At 42.2% G+C, this 19,513-nt stretch overlaps 9 protein-coding genes across 9 annotated transcripts; 4 read left to right on the forward strand and 5 right to left on the reverse strand.

Annotated features, from left to right (window-relative positions):
- Nucleotides 1-3,055: 3,055 nt before the first annotated feature.
- On the forward strand, nucleotides 3,056-4,531 carry OGAPHI_004662 (uncharacterized protein; the record flags this gene model as incomplete). Its single annotated transcript, XM_046205764.1, has 1 exon — nucleotides 3,056-4,531. The coding sequence occupies one exon, from the start codon at nucleotides 3,056-3,058 to the stop codon at nucleotides 4,529-4,531; it is 1,476 nt and encodes a 491-aa protein (XP_046060228.1).
- Nucleotides 4,532-5,078: 547 nt separating this feature from the next.
- Nucleotides 5,079-6,527, reverse strand: OGAPHI_004663 (uncharacterized protein; the record flags this gene model as incomplete). The annotated part of the gene is made up of 1 exon (XM_046205765.1): nucleotides 5,079-6,527. One exon carries the CDS (start codon nucleotides 6,525-6,527, stop codon nucleotides 5,079-5,081), a length of 1,449 nt encoding a protein of 482 aa, XP_046060229.1.
- Nucleotides 6,528-7,140: 613 nt separating this feature from the next.
- On the reverse strand, nucleotides 7,141-8,715 carry OGAPHI_004664 (uncharacterized protein; the record flags this gene model as incomplete). Its single annotated transcript, XM_046205766.1, has 1 exon — nucleotides 7,141-8,715. One exon carries the CDS (start codon nucleotides 8,713-8,715, stop codon nucleotides 7,141-7,143), a length of 1,575 nt encoding a protein of 524 aa, XP_046060230.1.
- Nucleotides 8,716-8,975: 260 nt separating this feature from the next.
- On the reverse strand, nucleotides 8,976-9,842 carry OGAPHI_004665 (uncharacterized protein; the record flags this gene model as incomplete). The annotated part of the gene is made up of 1 exon (XM_046205767.1): nucleotides 8,976-9,842. The coding sequence occupies one exon, from the start codon at nucleotides 9,840-9,842 to the stop codon at nucleotides 8,976-8,978; it is 867 nt and encodes a 288-aa protein (XP_046060231.1).
- A 261-nt stretch (nucleotides 9,843-10,103) lies between these two features.
- OGAPHI_004666 (uncharacterized protein) lies at nucleotides 10,104-10,934 on the forward strand (the record flags this gene model as incomplete). Its single annotated transcript, XM_046205768.1, has 1 exon — nucleotides 10,104-10,934. The coding sequence occupies one exon, from the start codon at nucleotides 10,104-10,106 to the stop codon at nucleotides 10,932-10,934; it is 831 nt and encodes a 276-aa protein (XP_046060232.1).
- A 172-nt stretch (nucleotides 10,935-11,106) lies between these two features.
- Nucleotides 11,107-13,191, reverse strand: OGAPHI_004667 (uncharacterized protein; the record flags this gene model as incomplete). Its single annotated transcript, XM_046205769.1, has 1 exon — nucleotides 11,107-13,191. One exon carries the CDS (start codon nucleotides 13,189-13,191, stop codon nucleotides 11,107-11,109), a length of 2,085 nt encoding a protein of 694 aa, XP_046060233.1.
- An 841-nt stretch (nucleotides 13,192-14,032) lies between these two features.
- On the forward strand, nucleotides 14,033-15,997 carry OGAPHI_004668 (uncharacterized protein; the record flags this gene model as incomplete). The annotated part of the gene is made up of 1 exon (XM_046205771.1): nucleotides 14,033-15,997. The coding sequence occupies one exon, from the start codon at nucleotides 14,033-14,035 to the stop codon at nucleotides 15,995-15,997; it is 1,965 nt and encodes a 654-aa protein (XP_046060234.1).
- A 302-nt stretch (nucleotides 15,998-16,299) lies between these two features.
- On the forward strand, nucleotides 16,300-17,739 carry OGAPHI_004669 (uncharacterized protein; the record flags this gene model as incomplete). The annotated part of the gene is made up of 1 exon (XM_046205772.1): nucleotides 16,300-17,739. One exon carries the CDS (start codon nucleotides 16,300-16,302, stop codon nucleotides 17,737-17,739), a length of 1,440 nt encoding a protein of 479 aa, XP_046060235.1.
- A 72-nt stretch (nucleotides 17,740-17,811) lies between these two features.
- OGAPHI_004670 (uncharacterized protein) lies at nucleotides 17,812-19,224 on the reverse strand (the record flags this gene model as incomplete). Its single annotated transcript, XM_046205773.1, has 1 exon — nucleotides 17,812-19,224. One exon carries the CDS (start codon nucleotides 19,222-19,224, stop codon nucleotides 17,812-17,814), a length of 1,413 nt encoding a protein of 470 aa, XP_046060236.1.
- Nucleotides 19,225-19,513: the final 289 nt, after the last annotated feature.

The following is a 19,513-nucleotide window of genomic DNA, read 5'->3' on the forward strand; positions in this document are numbered from 1 at the left end:
CACCCGCCACCCGCCACCCGCCACCCGCCACCCGCCACCCGCCACCCGCCACCCAGGGGCAAAGGTTACCCGGTCTCCACACGCTTCCTCTTCCTTCTCCACCCTCCACCCAGTCCTTCTCCTCTCCACTGCTTCTAACTCCCACTTCACTTCCATAACACTCTCACCAGTTCCATCCTTCCTTCTCTTCTTCCTTCTCTTCTTCCTTCCTTTTCCACTTCCCTCCCCCTCTCCTCGGCTTCTCCCCCCATCTTTTATTTTCCCATCTTTTTAATTTCACTTTGATACTTCCCGTCTTCGTCGCCTTCACCTTTTTTACTAATAATGGACTTGTACATCTGTATGCATGTCAGAGAGTTCAACGGAGTGTCGTACACGTATGTCTTTTCACGTTCACGCGCCTGAGGAGTTCCCGACCCATACTAAGGTTGAGCAGACACCCCGTTAGCCTCTATGACCTCTAGAAGGTCGAAGAGCTCCAGATTCGCGATGAACCCCTTCTACTGCACACAGAACCCATAAATGTGCGGAAAGTTTAAAGCGCGAAGCGTTTGAGTGTCCACAACGAACTAATAGTACAGTGTGAGGTCTTTTTCTGCTTCTACTAATAGTGACAAGAAAGTAGCAGGAAAACTCCAATTATAGGGCAAAGAAATATGCCTTCCCCTGCGTTCTGACCGTACAGACCAGAGTTTAAAAGTGATTTTGAAAATTGGCTGCAAAACGTGCTTTCGAGTGATAAGGGTCGGGTCTCCAGGCAAACTCCTACGCAGAAGCGGAGTTTCCTTACTTCTATGCTGAAAGCTTTCAACCCGAGCTAAAGTTTGTCATCAACGTGTATGTATCATAGCTGATGTTATATAAAAGCCAGTTACTCCAGAGGGGTTTCATCCGAAGTGTGTACTTGCTACAGAAAATATGAACTTTTGGATCTGGAGAGAATTAAGATTTAACCTCATACTCCGTTGTCTGAATTGTATTTCGTTTCCAAATTTTCTGACTTTGAAAAACTTACATTGAGATCTGATACGGATTAGCTCCCAAAGACTTCAAACCTCTAAGAATTCCGTTACTCAAATTGTTGACTGCATGTTCGACCCCTTGCTGACCGTATATTGTACTGGGTGAAGATTTATCACCAAGTAACACCTTTGCATCTGTTAGCACGAGGCGTTCGTAAATTTGGATCCAGTTTTCAATGCTCTCTCTAAGAAAATATTAGAATTCGTTCCTGATTTGAGATTCTTGTTTTTCATCAACTTCTTTGGCTCACTCAATATTTGAATAGGGTGAAAGCAATCAATCTAGCTCCGATTTCCCCTTATTGTAACTCGTTTGAGTCCTAGATTGTAAGCCTTAACAATATCGTCCGTTTCAAGGACGCCTTTAAGCACAGTTCGAATAGTTGGAGGTGATTTGACAAACCCCAAATCTTTCCAGCTTGAATGCGGCCGTGATAAATTCTGAATATTGCCATTTGAAGGTGGAGATGCATCTAAAATAATATCACCCACTTCAGAATCCTTTTCAGAATATACTCACAGTCTTGGGAAGATTATCTTACGTCATCGGCAAACACATGACTATGTCCAGGGACTGAGAACTAGATTTCGAAATTACATGGGCAAGACCATGCTCACCACCTGAAAGATTTATTGTATTTCCATGTCCAGCAGGACCAATTTGCTATTAGCGAAGGGATTGATGTAGAGTAGAAATGAAGGAAGTGTCCCCCAAAATTTAGTATCTAGGTCGATATCCTTCAATCAACCAGAGATTATGGATTAAGAAGAGTTTTGGCAAAGTCTTGCTCTCCGATTTGCTGTAACTGTATATGGCTATCCTTTAAAGACAAGTAAATGGTACTGGCCTGGTTCAAGTCTTTGGTTGCAATTACCTGAAACACTTTAATTGAGAGAACAAAACCAAGCGGGGCAAGAGAAGTGTTGTAATTAGTGATGTTTGCCTTTGATTTGTGGTGTGAAGATATTTTTCTGAAAAGCAGTAGGATCAATATCCCTCAGGGAATAATCAATAAGATGGGTCTCTAAACGTCTGGGTGAATGTATCGCTGAGAACTCCCAGGTAGTATCAGATCCATCATAACGCATGATCATTGACACCTCCCCCTGGATGTTGTGGAGAGAATTTGGTAACATCATAAACCTTTAGGTGAACCGAGATCCAACACTTGTCAACCTTATTATGCTTATGCAAATCGTCCGGACTTATAAACATCTTTAACTAAAAGGAATCGTTTGACAGCTTTTCACCTTGATTGTATGACCAATAATCTACTGCAACCCATGTAGACGATACAAACACGACGGTTAGAGCAGAAGATTTCCAGGAAAGACAGCTATAATCAACACAGTGTCTTCCTTGCTCAAAATACGGTTTGAAGATTGTTAATCAGTGATATCTGCTGCGAAAGTGTTATTCATATACATTCAGTGCGAACTGATTGGTAGCAGGTTTCGAATGATTTACCTGATGAGAAATGTCTACGGATTAGGCCCGATTGAGAAATGTCAAGAAAACGGGAAACTATGCATTTTTCTGTAACTGGCGCAAGTCTCTGTCTAATTTCTACATCGCAAGCCTCGCATCTTGCTATTTGCGGGCTAGTGGCATTCGGGATGGGTGACTATACTATATGCTATGGCATGAATTGGTCTAACAGAATTAGATCCATAAGAAATTTAGTGGATCACTTCCGAATACCAAAAATCTAGCTGATTGTGGAGCTCGCAATAGAGTTTAAATCAAACCCTGTTATGGGCGGATACTCCAAAATTTCTTCAATCACAATAGATTCACTTTAGTCTGCCTGTTGCTATTCCTCCCAACCCCCAGACACCATAAAATTGTGAATGTATATACTTTACGTCCAAAAAATCTCAGATCGCGACCTCCTGCATTATAGTTCCATTTCACGTGATTGAAGATTATACCTGTGAGGACCTGGCTCTGGATTTTTTTCAATAAAAACATTGCTGTCAATAATGTTGAGGGATTTGCTGGAGCGGTTCACTTTGACTAAAAGGTGTTCATTATGAGGTCCCTGGGAGCAATTATTTTCATAGCATTCAGGCCTATCATCAAAATATATTTGATATTAGCTGTGGGATTTATCTTGGCAAGAAAGAACATCTTGACCATTGATACAAGCAGAAATATCAGTTATATTGTTGTGAGTGTTCTCTCACCTTGCTTGAATTTTGCCAAAGTGGTGACATATCTGGATAATTCCTATATCAGACAAATTGGTACTATTGCAATCAGCTCTTGTCTCGTTTTTCCTGGACAAGCACTAGCAACATTTGCGTTCGGAATTCTCGCGGGATCCCCCAGAGCATGGTGGGGAGGCATGTTTCTTTGTGGAATGCTTCCAAATATTAGTGACCTCCCAATTGCATACGTGCAAAGTTTGGCGTCAGCAGACATCTTTTCCAACACTGATCTAGGTGTGGCATATATCTGCATTTATGGTGCGGTAATGAATCTTATCCAGTTCAACCTCGGTGGATACAGAATTGTGGGTTTCGACTTCCCGGACACTCATCTGTCCGGTTTCAGGCCAGACCCGGAGAAGCAAGTCGTCTCCAAGGGCAATTCGACGATTACTGCTACTTGCTCAACTGCAGGTACTAATGGGCGGGAAGAAACTGATTCATTGCGAAGCCACGCTATTGAAAGTTTGGATTCAAATGAAGATAATGCTAGCATTCAACCAGATTGCATAGAATCACCTCTTCGTGGTGTTCACCGCACAAAAAGTGTGATCGATTCAATATATCACAATAGAGACAAAAATGTATCAAAAGAAGGACTGAACGACATTGTCAAAGTGTATTCCAAGTTTAACGACAATACTGATAAAAAGATTGAACCGTCGAGTACGGTCAGTACAGCTCATGAGAACAGCTATAAGCATTACCTGAGCGAATTTATGTCAACTTTTATCTCAAACGCGACAACACCAGCTTCTATTAGTACAGTACTGAGTCTTGTTGTCAGCATGATACCTTGGGTGAAGGCAATATTTGTCACAACGCACCAAGCCCATATTCATTCCGCTCCAGATGGTCAACCACCGCTGAAATTTTTGATGGATTTTGTCGAATATCTCGGGCAGGCTCAGGTTCCACTAGGACTGTTGCTTCTTGGTGGTACCATAGGCAGGCTTAAAGTCACCGAAGTTCCACAAGGCATATGGAAAACCGTTCTTGCACTAGTTTGTTTCAGGCTATTCATCTTTCCTATTATTGGTTGTGCTTTCAATTCTAAACTTCACTCTGATGGTTTGTTTTACGGAGACAAGTTGCTTTACTTTATTTCAAATATAACATATTGTCTTCCGCCTGCTACATCGGTACTATATTTTACTGCATTCTACTCTCCGTCAGATACATTACAGACTCTACAAATGAATATTTTGGCATTGGTATACATTGCACACTACGTTTGCCTTATAGTTTGTCTTCCTTTTGTGGCCTCATACACTCTGAAAATTTCGTTGGATGTCTAGAATACCTGATCGTGTTTAGGAGATCACTTTTTCGTACAAATATGGCTCAAGTATTTGCGATCCTCATTGTCATTTTTGTCTCTTTCCGTAAGCGGAATTAAGTAATTCCTTCGCGACGGTTTCATCCCTGAAGGAATTCTAATCAGAAAATTTATTTATCGTTATCATTTCCCAATGTGGTATAATCCGGTTTCTTACCTTCTCGCTTCCGAAAGGCCATGGATATTGTCGAAGAGATGATGCGTGTCTGGATGTTAACTATGTATCTCGATTCCAGTTGTATCACTGACAATCATAGCTTAATTAATCTGGATCTCTAATTAATCTTGCTTACTTAATTGAACCTTTAAAGATACAAAGCTCATCCAGAATCTCAGAGCATTCGCTTTATTTTCCGTCATTTGTTCTGCAACCATACGGTACCAGACCTACCCTACAATTGATTAGCAATTAATCAAAGTCATTTATTGGAGATGTGAGTTAACCATACGTACTGCAAATCACCTGATCAGCTTATCAAGATTATCTGGGGCTATCTACCAAAGTGCTAAACCTCAGTTTCTGCTTTGGGTTCTTGCTTGAGTTCGGTCTTTCCTCGCCAAAAGTCCCATGCTATATCAATAGCAAACATTACAATCACAGCAGCATAAGAAGCGAATGCAAGATAGAAACACCGTTTCACGTTGGTAACCAATTTGGATGCGTCTTGCCCAATGATAGAGACAATAACGGCGCTCCCTAAAGAAATGCCAACTTGACCAAAAGTTTGAAATATACCATTTGCATTTGCCTGGAGATGCATTGGCACTTTTTGAAGCATTATCAAGAATGTTGTCTGGAAGAAAACACTCAAGGAAAAACCCTGTATAAACAAACTCACCAGCTCATAGCGCCAATACTCGCCGTCGCGGAATCTCCAGGTCCATATAGACATTCCCAGACAAATAAGTGTGCTAATAACGACAACCAGTCTCGGATCCATTCCTTTGGTATAATGCGGTCTCCAAGCAAGTCCACAAAGAATGATACCCACCGAGGAGGGAAACACTCTCAGAGAGGCAATGAGGGGCGAATCGCCATCATCCATGTGAAACTGGAGAAGTGAGAGGATAGTTGTGGCGTAGGCGCAGTACACAAATAAACCACTCACACAAGAAGCAATGTAGAGCTCAACTGTACCGAGTTCTGACGGGAACATCACAGCCATACGACCAAATGCACCATCTGGCCATTTTGCTTTAAGCCGTTCGATTATAACGAGCTCGTAAATTGCAACTCCAACCACCACTATAACTCCAACAGGGATTGTAACATACACTTTGGGGGAATCCCATCGTGTTCCTGCTTCTGTGAAACCAAGAATTATTAGAAGCAGCCCGGCGACGAGAAATATGCTTCCAGCATAATCCAGGTCTCGAAGTTTGACAACTTTATGCGGTGGGACCTTGACGACGAAGAATGTCAAGCCTGCAAGACACGCCACTGAGACCGCAAAGTGGAAGTAAAAGTAGGATTTATACCCAATGCTGGTTTCGGAAAATGCACCCCCAAGTATCGTCCCCAGACCAAACGATGCGGTACGCGACAGCACAAGGTATCTAAAGGCAGAAGCCATTTCCTTGCCCTGAAAATAGGATGCGGTTAATGCAAATGATGTTGGCACCAGTGCAGCTCCACCAATTCCTTGGATTGCCCGAAAGATTATTAGAGGGATAGCTTTGGGGACAAGGGCTACAATTAGCCCAGTAACACCCATCACAACAAGCCCAGTAATATACACAACGTGGAGACCAACAATATCACCTAGTTTACCGGTAAGAATGACGAAAGCTCCCATAGTTAGCGAGTATGACGAGATAACCCATGACACTGTTGCGTAATCTTCATGTAGCTTCTCCTCCAAACTGTCAGTCATCGTGAAACCTGCACTAACGCTCAAGTTGTCCAGTGTGAGACCACACATCACAAGAGCAAACGCAAGCTTCTTACGATCCATTTTAGCCCGCAAATGTGCTGATCTCTGAGGTTAAATATATCCTGGAGGGAGTCATAATTTTTGTCAGCGTCGAGGATGAATATTACTCAGCGGTCCTTAATATGCTACAGCCGCACCGGAGTTAAGGAGATAAATTAGTTACTTGGCGTAGCGATTAAGCTTTCAAAAAAACACTACATTCTTACCAACATGTACCAATGAGAGCTAACTTTGTGATGGTAGTCATTTTAGTCAACTGTCAATAGGGTGATTGATAATCCAACCGGCAATATAGCAAAAGTTAGGAGCATATGCTCCGCATAATTAAATCCGGCACATACTATGTAGTCTTACGGGTTTTGCCTGCAGGCATCATATTTATTTGTTTGGTAGCTCACAGTGCTCAAGCAATACTGCTGATACTTACTATTGCTGTATGAGTACCTATATTGTCTCAACTTAACGCTCCTTAGCCTGGTGTGCCAGTTGGCTTGCCAGCCACTACAGTTATATCTGAACGTCATCGGATGACACTACACCTTATCATTCGCATGCGGCGAATATTCTTGGCATTTTCAGTTTCCTACTTCTAAAATTTCAAACGTAACATTGGTTCGCAATGTTATATAAATTCTTACATGGGGTTCTCAATTTGAAGCTCTTCTGAAGCGAAAGCTTTACCTTTCAAAAGCCTCATTAACTGGGGGTAAAGCGCCATGCATCCATAAGTAAGGAAACCAAAAAAGCACATCCCTGTTATGACACCGAATCCCATAATGTATTTTGGTGAATCGTCGGAGGGAAACAGATATGATCCGTAAATTTGAGCAAGATTACCAAAAGCATTGATAAGTGCAAGTCCAACACCTCTTGTTTTAGAGTCTTTGTGAGAAAGTCCGATAGAAGAATACGATAGCGCAAGGGCATTCGCCGACCAAAGACAAGAGGCCATGAGCACCAGCATAGCATAACGCTCTGTATACCCATATACCAGCACGACAACCAGTGAAAACACTCCCGAACAAAATAATAGTACGGTCAACAAGACTGGTCGCAGGTTTTGATACCTATCGGAAATGTATGCAATGATGAGATTTAGAACAAATGCTGCTGCATAGATCGGGATAGTCATATACTGCACCATGGATCCGGAATATCCTAGCCCTTTGACCAGAGTGGGATAAAAGTATGAGAGCGTAGAGGATCCCACAATGACCATGTATCCCAAGACAAGCAGGTTGAACCTCAAACTCATAAAATTCAGCCAAACTGCTCTTGAAGCAGAAATGTCGGAACCTGCCGAATTATCAACGTTGTTCATCTTCAATCGAGCAACTGCAATATCTATATCTCGTTGGGTGAATCCTTTGGAAGGTTTCATATCATGTGGAAAGGGAAGTAAAGTAACGAATGCTACTAAAGCAACAAAGATCGTTCCCGCACCCTCGATAATAAAGAGCCATCTCCAACCGGCAATACCTCTAACATTCTCGAGATGATCTGTGATGACCCCGGCAATAATACCTCCAAATGCACCGCTTAGGATAGCAGCTGAGATATAAATAGCAAATCTCTTGGATTGCTCCTCCTTTTTGTACCAAGAGGAAAGAATTAAAAGGATCGATGGAGCAAATCCGGCCTCAAAAATACCAACTAAACATCTGAGGGCAACCAATTGTCCGTATGTTTTTACAGCACTAAAACAGCACGTTAAGACCCCCCAGATAACCATGATTGTGGGAACAAACTTGATAGGCCCTACCTTAACCATGATCAGGTTTGCTGGCACTTCGAAAATGACATAGAAAACAAAGAACACAATCAATGATATTGAGTAATTTCCAGAATCCATCTTTAGATCTTCCATCAGGCCTGCAACTTTTGCATTGGCGATATTAGTGCGATCCATGTAAGACAGGAGATACATTGCAAAAATGGTGGTCAAAAGATACGCATCTACCTTGCGAACCATCTTTTGCTCTTCTTGATGAGTGAAATCCAAGTATCCATCATCTTCTGCTTCGTCCTTAATGCTCAGCGGTAGATCTCCTATCTCAGCATCTTCTAAATGCATGTTTTCTGCCTTAATGTTGAATGAATTGGTTCTGGTCATTACTAACGAGAGATCCAGATTTCGGTTTGCCTTGTAACCTTGACATGACCAAGCGAATAAGCTTCGCTTAAATAGGCCCAATGGAAGCCCCGTCATCGTACTAAATCCTGACTTAGCTCCGACTCATTTTTTGTCTGGGGTACGATTGTGATCAGACGCACACCTAAAACCTCTTGCGGAAATGTTCCCAAACTTTACAAGCCCAAGACGCTCCCCTTGAATTCAATGCGGAAACTGAAAAATATCGGAGAAAAAAGTGGGGGGTATTGTTAAAATGTGGGGACTTGACATGCTGATGTTCTTCTATACTACCATATTATATACGTGGGTTTTGAAGATTGATTTGTAAGTGATACTTATTTTGCTCTACCTGCAGATCTACACTGCTCTATCCAGTACTCCATTCTCTCAACTAGTATTTTGTTAGAGTCGTCAAATAAGGTGGTTAAAGAGATCCGGTTAGCATTTTTTTGGAAGAACTCCAAATGTGTGTCCAGGACAAGCTTATTGACATTTATTTTGGAAACACCTCTATCAATGTTGTCCTGTAGCAATTTGGGGGTGAAATCATTAGTACCATGTAAGCATAATCGAACGTCTCTTGCTCTGGTATACGATTCCAATGCTTCCAAAAGTTCAAACCTTAGTTGGGGACCAGCCGGCGGATAATCGCCATGGAAGTTACCGATAGCCGGAGAAAGAATATCAATACCCGCTTGTAGGAACAGATCCGCTTCATCAGGCGTGGTCAAAATTCCTTCTAGCTCCTCAGTATCCATGATTCCATCTTCCCCACCCTCGATCCTTCCAGGTTCTGCTTCAGTGGCCTTTCTGTGATCATTGCAGAACTTGACCAGATCCTTGGTTTTCCGCAAATTTTCCTCTTTCTCGTAGTGAGACATATCCACCATAATAGAATCAAACGGAAGCTCTGATGCCGCAAATTTGACGATCTCTTCGTTTTGGCAGTGATCCAGATGTAATGCAACTGGAACTGATGCGTTCTCTGCAACAACCTTAGCAGCTTTGATTAAGTTCCCCTTGGAGTGAGTGATGGCCCACGGAAAAAACTGGATTATCAACGGGGATCTCTTGTTTTCAGCTGCCTGAACCATTGCAATAACATGATCCAAGGTGTAAGCAATAGTTGCAAGAACACCGTATTTTCCATTTTCCGCATTCTTCAGTATCTGAAGAGTAGTGTTAGAGTCTTTCCAGTTCATGATTTAGATTTTTGCAACAAAAGAATAAAGTCAAGCTTCTTGTATATTTTTTGGTTCTCAGTCTTCATCACGTATCTCCGATCTCTACCACTCTTTCCCAAATTTGGAACATTTCCGCATTATTTTTTTCACAAGCCGCATACCCCACCTTATGCGGAAATGTTCCAAAATCTGGGGTTAGTGAAAAACTACAACCAAGCCTGTTAAATTGTATATAAATAGCAGGATCGGTATGTGTCAGTAGCTCATCAAGTCCCAGACATGCTAGGAAAAGAAAAAATTGATTACTCAACCAACTCAACGTTGCCCACCAGCAGAAAGCTGGAAACTGGCCTCCCCGGGAAGGTGATTCTTATCACCGGTGCCAATACAGGAATTGGTGCTGCAATAGCCAAAGGGTGCTTAGATGCAGGAGCCAAATCAGTGTACTCGCTTGATCTCAAAGAACCATCCGGTACCAATGAATTTGTGACTGTTCAGGCTGAATATCCTGGACAAGCTTTCTATTTGAACGGCGATGTGACTAAGATCGAAACTCTACAAAAAGCATTTGCTACCGTTCTAGAGAAGGAAGAGACAATTGACGGGGTTGTTGCTAATGCGGGCGTCACAATCCGTAAAGGGGCTCTTGAGTACACCCCGGAAGAATGGGACTTCATCATCAACGTTAACCTCAAAGGCGTTGTGAACACATGTAATGTGGCTGTTGACACGTTTCTATCGTTGAGAAAACCAGGCAGTATAGTTGTTACAGCATCGATGGTGTCTCATGGAACCAACAAATCGGCACCATCTCTTCCTTATCAAGCCACTAAATCTGCGATTCTCGGAGTTGTGAGAGGTTTTGCTGCAGAATTCGGTCCTCAAGGAATCAGAATCAATTGCGTTTCTCCGGGTTACATCCAAACAGCTCTCACAACATACCATCTCACTGATGATATGTGGGATTACAAGCTTGGAATTTGGGGAGGCCTTCATAGACTTGGTGAACCAAGAGAACTGGCTGGTACCTACGTTTACTTCTTGTCCGATGCATCTAGCTTCACATCTGGTGTTGACATTAAGGTTCACGGTGCTACTGACGCGTGGTAGTACAATATCATATTCTCATGAGATCTCGGGCATCTTTACTTTTTTTGTAGGACAAATAGTGTGTGAGTCAAAGCTTTTAGTAAACCGGTTTAGTTGCCATAAAAAATACCGGTCAAAAAATAAGAAGTCAGCATTTGAGTATCTGTGGGCTGGCGAAGCCTTGACACCTCAATCATGAATTTTGAAAATCATGATTCATAGAGTAATATTTCTCGTAGAATGCCATATCCCATGATGCATCAGAAAGATCCGAACGCAAGAGAAACGGATGCAGTCCAGATTGATTCAACAGTGAGTCGAAAATTTGGTCAAACTCTGGACTGAGTGTATCATGATATGGGGATGGTGGTCTGAATGTTCCATTTGGTGTATCCCTTCCATGTACTCTGTGCTCTTCTCCAGTCCATACAGGAGTCTGCGTTTCTTTTGGATTTTCATTATTATTTTGAGTAGTCTCAGTATTAAAATTGGTACTGAGGTCCGATTTTTCCATGGTTTTTTTGTCTTGAGGATGAGTAGAAATGATACCGTCTTTTAACTCGTCTAATCGTTTCTTGAAAATTATTGCGGGTTTGGAGGCTAATGACCAGATATGACTGCACTCTGTAAGGAAATTGACACATTTACGAATCCGAGATTTAATTTTCTTCTTTTGGTCGGAATCCGGGGTAAACTGATATACCCAAAATGAGCAACTTATTGCCAGAATAGCTGAGTAGACCGATAGAATATGAGGCATAAAAACTCCATCCTTGGCTTTTTGAGTAAGAAGAACTGTGATCACAATTAACAAATCGTCTATGATATCGTCGCATATGGAAAGGGAAGAGCTGATATCAATGCTGGTGGAATTTTTGAGCATAGCAGCAGATATAAACGGCCTGTTGAGAGAAAGAACGATAATAAAGTAGGTATATCTGTGGCTCATGCAAAGCTCATTGTGGGCAGTTGATTTAAGTATGCTTTTGTTCCAATACATTCCAGTTCCGAGATGTTGCTTCCATCGTAATAGCTTCAGGTTGCATTCGGAAAGCACGTCCAATCTTGCTAATTTTCCGAGCTCTGAAGCTGGTCGTAAGAGACTATTGGAAACTTCATCAGAGATTTGGTATAGAGAGATGCAAGCCTTTAAACAATGAAATCCTCTGCACACGTATTGTTTGTCCGACTTCGTATCATAATAAATAAAGTTTTCGATATGTGTCAGATCACCTATATCCTGTGAATCGGGGATTGAGGTGTCACCGAGTTTGAGAGTTGATGGGCGACCCATCACTAGACATATGAATCTATCCACCACAAAAGAGCCCCAGAATATGCGGCTTCTAACTTGTTGAATGTCAAAAGGGTAGCTGTCATACAATTCTTGTCGTGCTACCGTTTTGTTTGAAAGCTTCTCTTTATTGTACATCGCGGGCTTGTTTGTCACCGAAACATTCCAATGTTTTGGATCAAGCTCGAATCCAAGCTCGAAACCCATCCGAAAGGCCAATCCAGATAGAAGCCAGCAGCTAGTGAAATCACCTTTCCCTAAATCGTACATCGCCAGACAGAGCAATGTCTGCAACTTCGAAATTTGTGATTCATGAATGAAGCAGTTGTCACCGTTCTCGAATATTCCTGACTTTGCAAGATGATAAAATGAGTCTGCTTGTGATCTTATGGTTTCCTTGCGTGAAAACTTGGCACCCAGAGCGCAGATCGCATTAATTAGTTCTGGCGAAACAAACTCGGAATCTGATTCGTTGTTGAGAAAAAAATAAAGGAAAGATTCTCTGTGGATGAAGAAGAACGAGCATGAGTATATCCATTTGAAAAATAGAGATATGCATTCAGTGACGATCGGCAAATATTTCAGTTTACTCTTGGGTTTGAAGTAAAACAAACTGAATCCTTGATGGCCATACTTCAGTCTGAAATTTTCCAAGTCTTCAAGCTGTGTCGGTAAAAGACTTTGACTGGTGGGCATAATCGGGTTATCCATGGGCTCATTTTTAGCTGTGAACATGTCGCCGTACACGCTTGTGGGACCGAGTACTAAAGAAGACCCAGTGTCTTGTGTCACCAACACATGATTGAATCTTGAATCGCTTTCCGAGCTTTTCACGGTTTTGGAGCTTTTGTCGTCGTCGAATCGGTCAAAATTGAATCTTGTATCTTCGATGATTTGAAAATCTATACTTGTTTGTTCAATAATCTCTTTCAATTTCACTGGATCTGTAACATTCTCTTTTACTTGTTGAATCGCCCTGATCATTTTCGTGTTTGCTAGCTCGAGGGCATTCACGTAAGTGGGGGCAAGGGTCTTGCTTCTCTTGTCTTTTTTGGTATATTCACAGTGTATTGTGCGTTTTTGGCAATAGTTGCAAGGATTCTCTCCGTCGCATCGACGCTGATTGTTAGTACAGGTTTCAGTTTAGCTTTAACAACCAAACTTACCTTTGCGAGTCTGCATCCAAAACAGCTGGGAGTGTTAGATCCTTGTGTGTTTTGCAAAGACTTACGAAATAGACTGCTTCTTCCGGGGACCCTGTTTCCTGGGCATTACTAGAGTTTCTAGAAATTTACAATCGTCGATTGTTCTTTATTTTCAGTTTTTTCGCTTCCCCAAAATCCGAAATTGTGGGGTTCATTAGATTTAGGGGAGCAGCATGATTGTACATACTGAAAAGTTTATTGACTTCCAGCACGCTTATGTTATGTTCGTCGAAAATAACAGGGTAATGGCATCCATTTATGGTTTTCGGCTCGGGTGAGTATCCGATCTGCGCGCACTTTTAGAGAACTACAGCAGTAGTCTTCGGGAATAAGTTCCCTGTTGCTTGATGAGCATTGCTCTTGCTATACTGTATATCAGGTCTTTCTTCTTCAGTTTGACCTCCACCGTTTAATACCGATTCTTCTTTAATTCAACCTTAAATTTTGCTTATCAATCAAGCAAAAATTTATATGACGTAATATTCGGAAGGTGGAGAATATCTACTTTTTTTTCTCTATCTGATTTAAATTGGAGGCACAGATGAAGGCCCGTAGACTTCTACTCAAAAGACGATATTCTTGGTTTTCATTGCTTATACGATAGCTCACAATTTGCATCAATGACTCTGGGCACATCTCCAAATCCAAGACAAGGCTTGTCTTCTCACGCGTGTCTTTTTTGTCAGCGTCGGAAAAGAAAATGTGATGGGGGACATCCGTGCGAAACATGTATCCGCTTCAAAAACAGGGACGGTTGTGAGTATAGGCTAGATAGTGATCACCGGAAGAAAAAATTAGATTCTACCCAAATGGACTACCTTGAAATCAAGGCCGATTTGTTACATCAATTAGCAATTAGTTTTGAGAATGACGATCCTCGTTTGGACGAGGCCTTAAAACTTTCTTCTCCTCCTGAAGAGCCATCTGATATGGCTCAAGCTCAGGTAACGAATGAAATGTTTTTGAATGCGTCCGCACTTGACGATATCACATCTTCGTATGGCAGAATAGAACGTGTTGATGGGACCGACTCATTCTATGGGCCCACTTCTGGGCGCTCGCTAACACCAGTTCTTGATGTATCAAATAAAGGTGATGTTAGTCTGAATGACATATTCAATCAAATTAGTAATGATCGGATTTCTCAGAGCCTCGTGCAATATCTGCTGGACATTTTTGAAAACACGTTCCTGTCATATTTCCCTTACTCCATCAGTCAACTACTACGGTTGAAGTCAGTCGAGCTCTCTGAAGAAAATAAATCTGAACGGTTTCTACTTTGCTCAATTCTCGCTTATGCATCTGCTTATAGCGATGAACAAAAGCCCCTGACAAGCTTATTTCTGAAAGAAGCTAAAAAGGCGCTACTGAATGGTCCTGATACCGCCGACCAAAATCGGCTCATTCTAGGATTGATGGTTTTGTCTTCTTGTCAATTGGGATTATCGCACGATTATGAGGCTTGGATGCTTCATGGTTCGTGCTGTTCGAGAGTTTTTGCTACAAGGTTTCACTCGCTCCCTGTTTCAGAAAAACCCCAACATTCAACCGAACCATACTCATCTCGTGGCAGTGGTGACAGCAGGAAGGCTGTTTTCTGGTCTATCGTGCTACAAGATAGGCTCATGGCTACAATATTTGGAAGAGGTAGTCGCATTCATTACTCTAGAATAACTACGCCGTTTTATACTGCTCCAAAACCTTCCGAGAACAATATCTCAGACTATCGATATGTTGGTGATCTCACATTCTCGTTTCAGTCGAAGATGTGGTACATCTACGATCGGGCAATTCAACAGCTATATTCCTCGAAATCCCATTACATCCACCGATCTCACAAGCTCTCGCTGCTCAAGGCTGCTACGACTGCTTTGAAGCAACTACTGCAGACATTTCCAGACTTGATTCAGATAAGACTGTCCACTTCAGATCGCCGCATTTTATTGCTACATCTATCATACTATGTTGTTTCGATCGTTCTTTATCGCTCATTCATTGAGACTGGAAAAGAAGTCGTCAATATCATGATCCGCTTATCTTCATCTGCTGTAGATATTGTGGATCGTTTTAGTACAGCTCATGGATTCAATCGCTCGCCATGGTGGTCGGGGTATCTGCTGTTCCAATGCGCTATACTTGAATTATTCCTTCTAACACTTCGTGATGAGTCGCTCCATGAAGATGCAAAGACTAGATTTAACAAGTATCTCACAGCATTGAGCGAATTTGCTGATACGTGGTCGAGAGGATTGAATAACGTTCAGATTCTGGGACTGCTAGCTGAGAGGTGGAATGTCAGAATGACCTCACTGGACGAGCTGCGGAAAAAATCTAAGGGGTCTTTCAACCCTCAACTCAATGATCCTAGTTTGAACGATCTGGTTCAATACGATTCGCTCTTTTTGTTTGCAAGCAATGAAGACTTTTGGCGCGAAACAGATCCGCTCAGTGATATTCCTCAACCTGGTTCACTAGATTTTGGTTCTGAGAGAAGCTCTAAAGAAAATGAATTTTATCAGTCTTTGTTTGGCGATCTTGATCTGGAATCAACGGTAAGCACTGAATCTGGTACGCGCAACGATTAGATTTCGGTCCAGGATTCATATTCTGGCTCAGGAAATTAATTTTTATGTTAATCCTTGCAAAAATGTCGTTGGAGAGAGGTGTAATATTTCTACTAGTAAAATATTGTTCTCTCGAGGAACTTGAATTGAATTTGTTATCTTATCGTCGAAAAACTTTTCTGATAAGGTTTTGGTTCAGCGGAGAATATTCAATTTCCACTGCGTTATCAAAAACTCGAAACAAGATATCTAACACTATTATAAAATATGTTGATCCCAATAACTGGCCTTCAGAATAGTATCCATTTCGTTTATTGAGCATCATGGATAAAGCAGCTTCTGTTAGAGTGTCGTGCGAAGAAGATTTGGTTTTGTCGTCCGTTGTTACGCACGATGATGAAACAAAGCTTGAAAAAAGAATGCTTCGGAAAATGGACATGGTCATTCTTCCCGTTGTTGCCTGGGTTTACCTGATCGCATACCTTGATCGATCCAATATCGGAAATGCACAATCTGCGGGTCTATCAGAGAGCTTGGGTCTTTCTTCTTCGCAGTACAGTGCAGCTGTGAGTCTCTTTTATGTGACTTACATTCTGGTTGAAACTCCGTGTACAATTGTCTTCAAGAAAACACGACCATCACTAGTGCTTGCTATTCTGGCTGCGGCTTGGTCACTAGTTGGGCTGTTTGCGGGATTCGTCAATAATTTTGCGGGATTGGTTGTTATTCGTCTCTTACTCGGAGCTATTGAAGGTGGACTTTTTCCATGTTTGGCTCTCTATCTTGCAACAGTTTATAAACGAGAGGAATTGGCGTACCGTATGTCATATCTTTTTGCAGCAGCTGCACTAGCTGGGGCAATTGGTGGTCTTCTTGCTTACGGGCTCCTGAAGATGGACGGTATACATGGAAAGGAAGGCTGGCGTTGGTTATTTATTATCGAGGGATGTATCTCTTTCACAGGTGCGATTTTCGTGATTGGTGGCTTGCCTAACCGCATGGACACAGCTTGGTTTCTGAACAAGCAGGAGAGGCTATACTTCATTAGACGGAAGGAAGAATCGGAGAAAATCTTCAAGGAGGATGAAGAATCATTTGAGGATGTGAAGTTAGCATTCAAGGACCCAAAGGTGTATCTTTCGGCTGTTAGCCAGTTCTGCGCTGAAGTTGTTTTTTATGGATTTTCCACGTTCCTTCCTCAAATCATCAAGGCAATGGGGCACTCCACTTTAAGCACCCAGGCTCTCACGGTTCCTGTTTACGTCGTGGGAGCAATAAGTTTCATTCTGATTGCAGCTGCATCTGACTATACCAAGAGAAGACTACCATTTCTTGTTGGAGCTGCTATATTTCCAATAGTGGGATATATTATTCTTCTGTCTGCCGATGGTAATGACGCCAAAATGGGCGGAGTCTACGTTCTCACAATCGGTGCGTTTGCTGGTCCAGGCTTAAATTTGAGCTGGATCAACAATAACACTGCTGGTCACTTGAAACGGGCGTCATCAGTTGGGATTCAACTTTCTATTGCAAACGTTGCGGGAGTCGTTATTGGTCAAATTTATAGATCGAATGACTTCCCGATGTTTATTCTTGGACATGGTTTTTCCTTAGGTTGCATTTCATTTGCGATAATCAGCTATATCTGCCAAGCCTGGTATTTGAACAGTCAAAACAAGAAAAAACAAAAAAGACGAGAGTCCGGAGAAGTTGATTCATCAAAAAGAGGTGACAATTCCGACGACTTTATATATATGATATAGTCTATATTGAAAAACGCTAGATGTAATATTAGAAAAAGATCGTATTTTTGCTAATGATCTAAAGAATTGTTTTCAAAGCCATTCGGGAGAATCTTGGCCTAGCTGTGGAGTCTTCCGAGACCATTCACATGGCGTCTCGGAGAGTCCAATAACCGGACCTAGAACATTCAGATCCCCATATGAAGTATCATCTTCAAAAACTTGATACTTCTCAAAAAGTTCCTTGGGCAGTACACCTGTTGCCCGCCCAAAATTGTCTAGATAACCTTGTCTCTGACATAACATGGCAGCCTGGCATAACGAAACTTTGACTGAGTAGCTTCCACCGGTTTTGTAGCGATATTTAAGGGCAATAAGTGCTCCATAAGCTCCCAATCTACCACAAATATAGTCACAAGCGTAAACGGGAGTCAGCTGTGGTATTCCATTGTTCGTGGCATTTCCTTGAGTATGACACATTCCTGTGACAGCCTGAGCAACTTGATCCCAACCCGCACGATCCCCAAACGGACCACCCGAACCGAAGCAATTCACAGATATATGAATCACTCCAGGTCTAAGTTTTGCAAGCTCTGCAATTGACAAAAAGTGCTCTGCAACTCTTCCTGGTCTGTATCCGTCAATAAATATATCACAAGTTGAAGCCAGCTCTTTCAGTTTCTCAGAATCTTCCTCCTTGTTCAAATCGAGAAAACAGCTCCTTTTTCCATGACTGGTATCACGAACAAATTCGAACACCTGAGGCAAGTGTGGGGCAGTCACCATCAAAACGTCGGCTCCAAGTTCGGCTAGAGTTAGGCCACAAACAGGTCCGGCTAAAATTCGGGTCAAGTCAAGAACCCTGATTCCAGACAATGGTTTATTTCCCTTTGGAAGAGGCTCTGGTGGAGAATCTCCAATCTTGGCTATCTCGACAACCGGTCTTGAAGCAAGATATTTTCCTTGAGGATGTTCAAGCCACTCTTCAGGTGTACGCACAATTCCTCCGCATGCTCTAGCAGCAGCAATGGAATCTTCAAGTTCTTGGGATTCTCGTTCACGGATGGCTGCCTTGACTGATTCTACCTCACTCTTGCAATCGAGCACTTTCAACACTCTTGCCTCTAAATGTTTCAAATTGGTGTGAGGTAGAAAGTACTTTCCGTCCTTTGTTTCCCATGGTTGAGTAAGACTCACCATGTGTTTCATTGCGTCGGACCCTGGAATTGCATAATAGTTCCCGTCGGCTTCTTTCTTGAAACTGTATTTCGTGTCAGCCAAACTTGCGGCAGCAGCATCCACAGATATTGTGACTTTTTGACGGTGGCCTGTCTTGAGTTCCCATAGATCGGTTGCAGCGACGCCGCATGCAGCTAAAACCTGAGCAGTTGTCTCCCCAAGTTTAAATGGAGTTTTGTAGACTGGATCATGACCAAGTATTTCGACCTCACCGTTTTCGGCTGGTTTACCTCTGAGTTCCATCAACTCATCAAATGCAGACATCATGGGTTACACAATCGATTCTTTGAAAAGTTTTACAGCTTGCCTAGCTAAATGATTTAGCTCATTTGCTCCAACTCCATTGATTTTAAATAATATTTCTACTAGCGGAGAATATCTCAATTTATAGGACTAGCGGAAGTTGACTTGCTCGAAAGCATTTTCCGAAGCCTTCAACCGACAGAAAGAGTCAGTGTAATCGCTTTGCGATCTGATGATGCCGCGAAGGGTCTCCTTGTACGTCTATATCTTCTTTTACTCCAGAGGTCACTGTAGCTCCGTAGATTCTTAGACC

This window comes from Ogataea philodendri (assembly GCF_020536065.1).
Source record: "Ogataea philodendri strain CBS6075 chromosome Unknown scaffold15, whole genome shotgun sequence".
Lineage (NCBI taxonomy): Eukaryota > Fungi > Ascomycota > Pichiomycetes > Pichiales > Pichiaceae > Ogataea > Ogataea philodendri.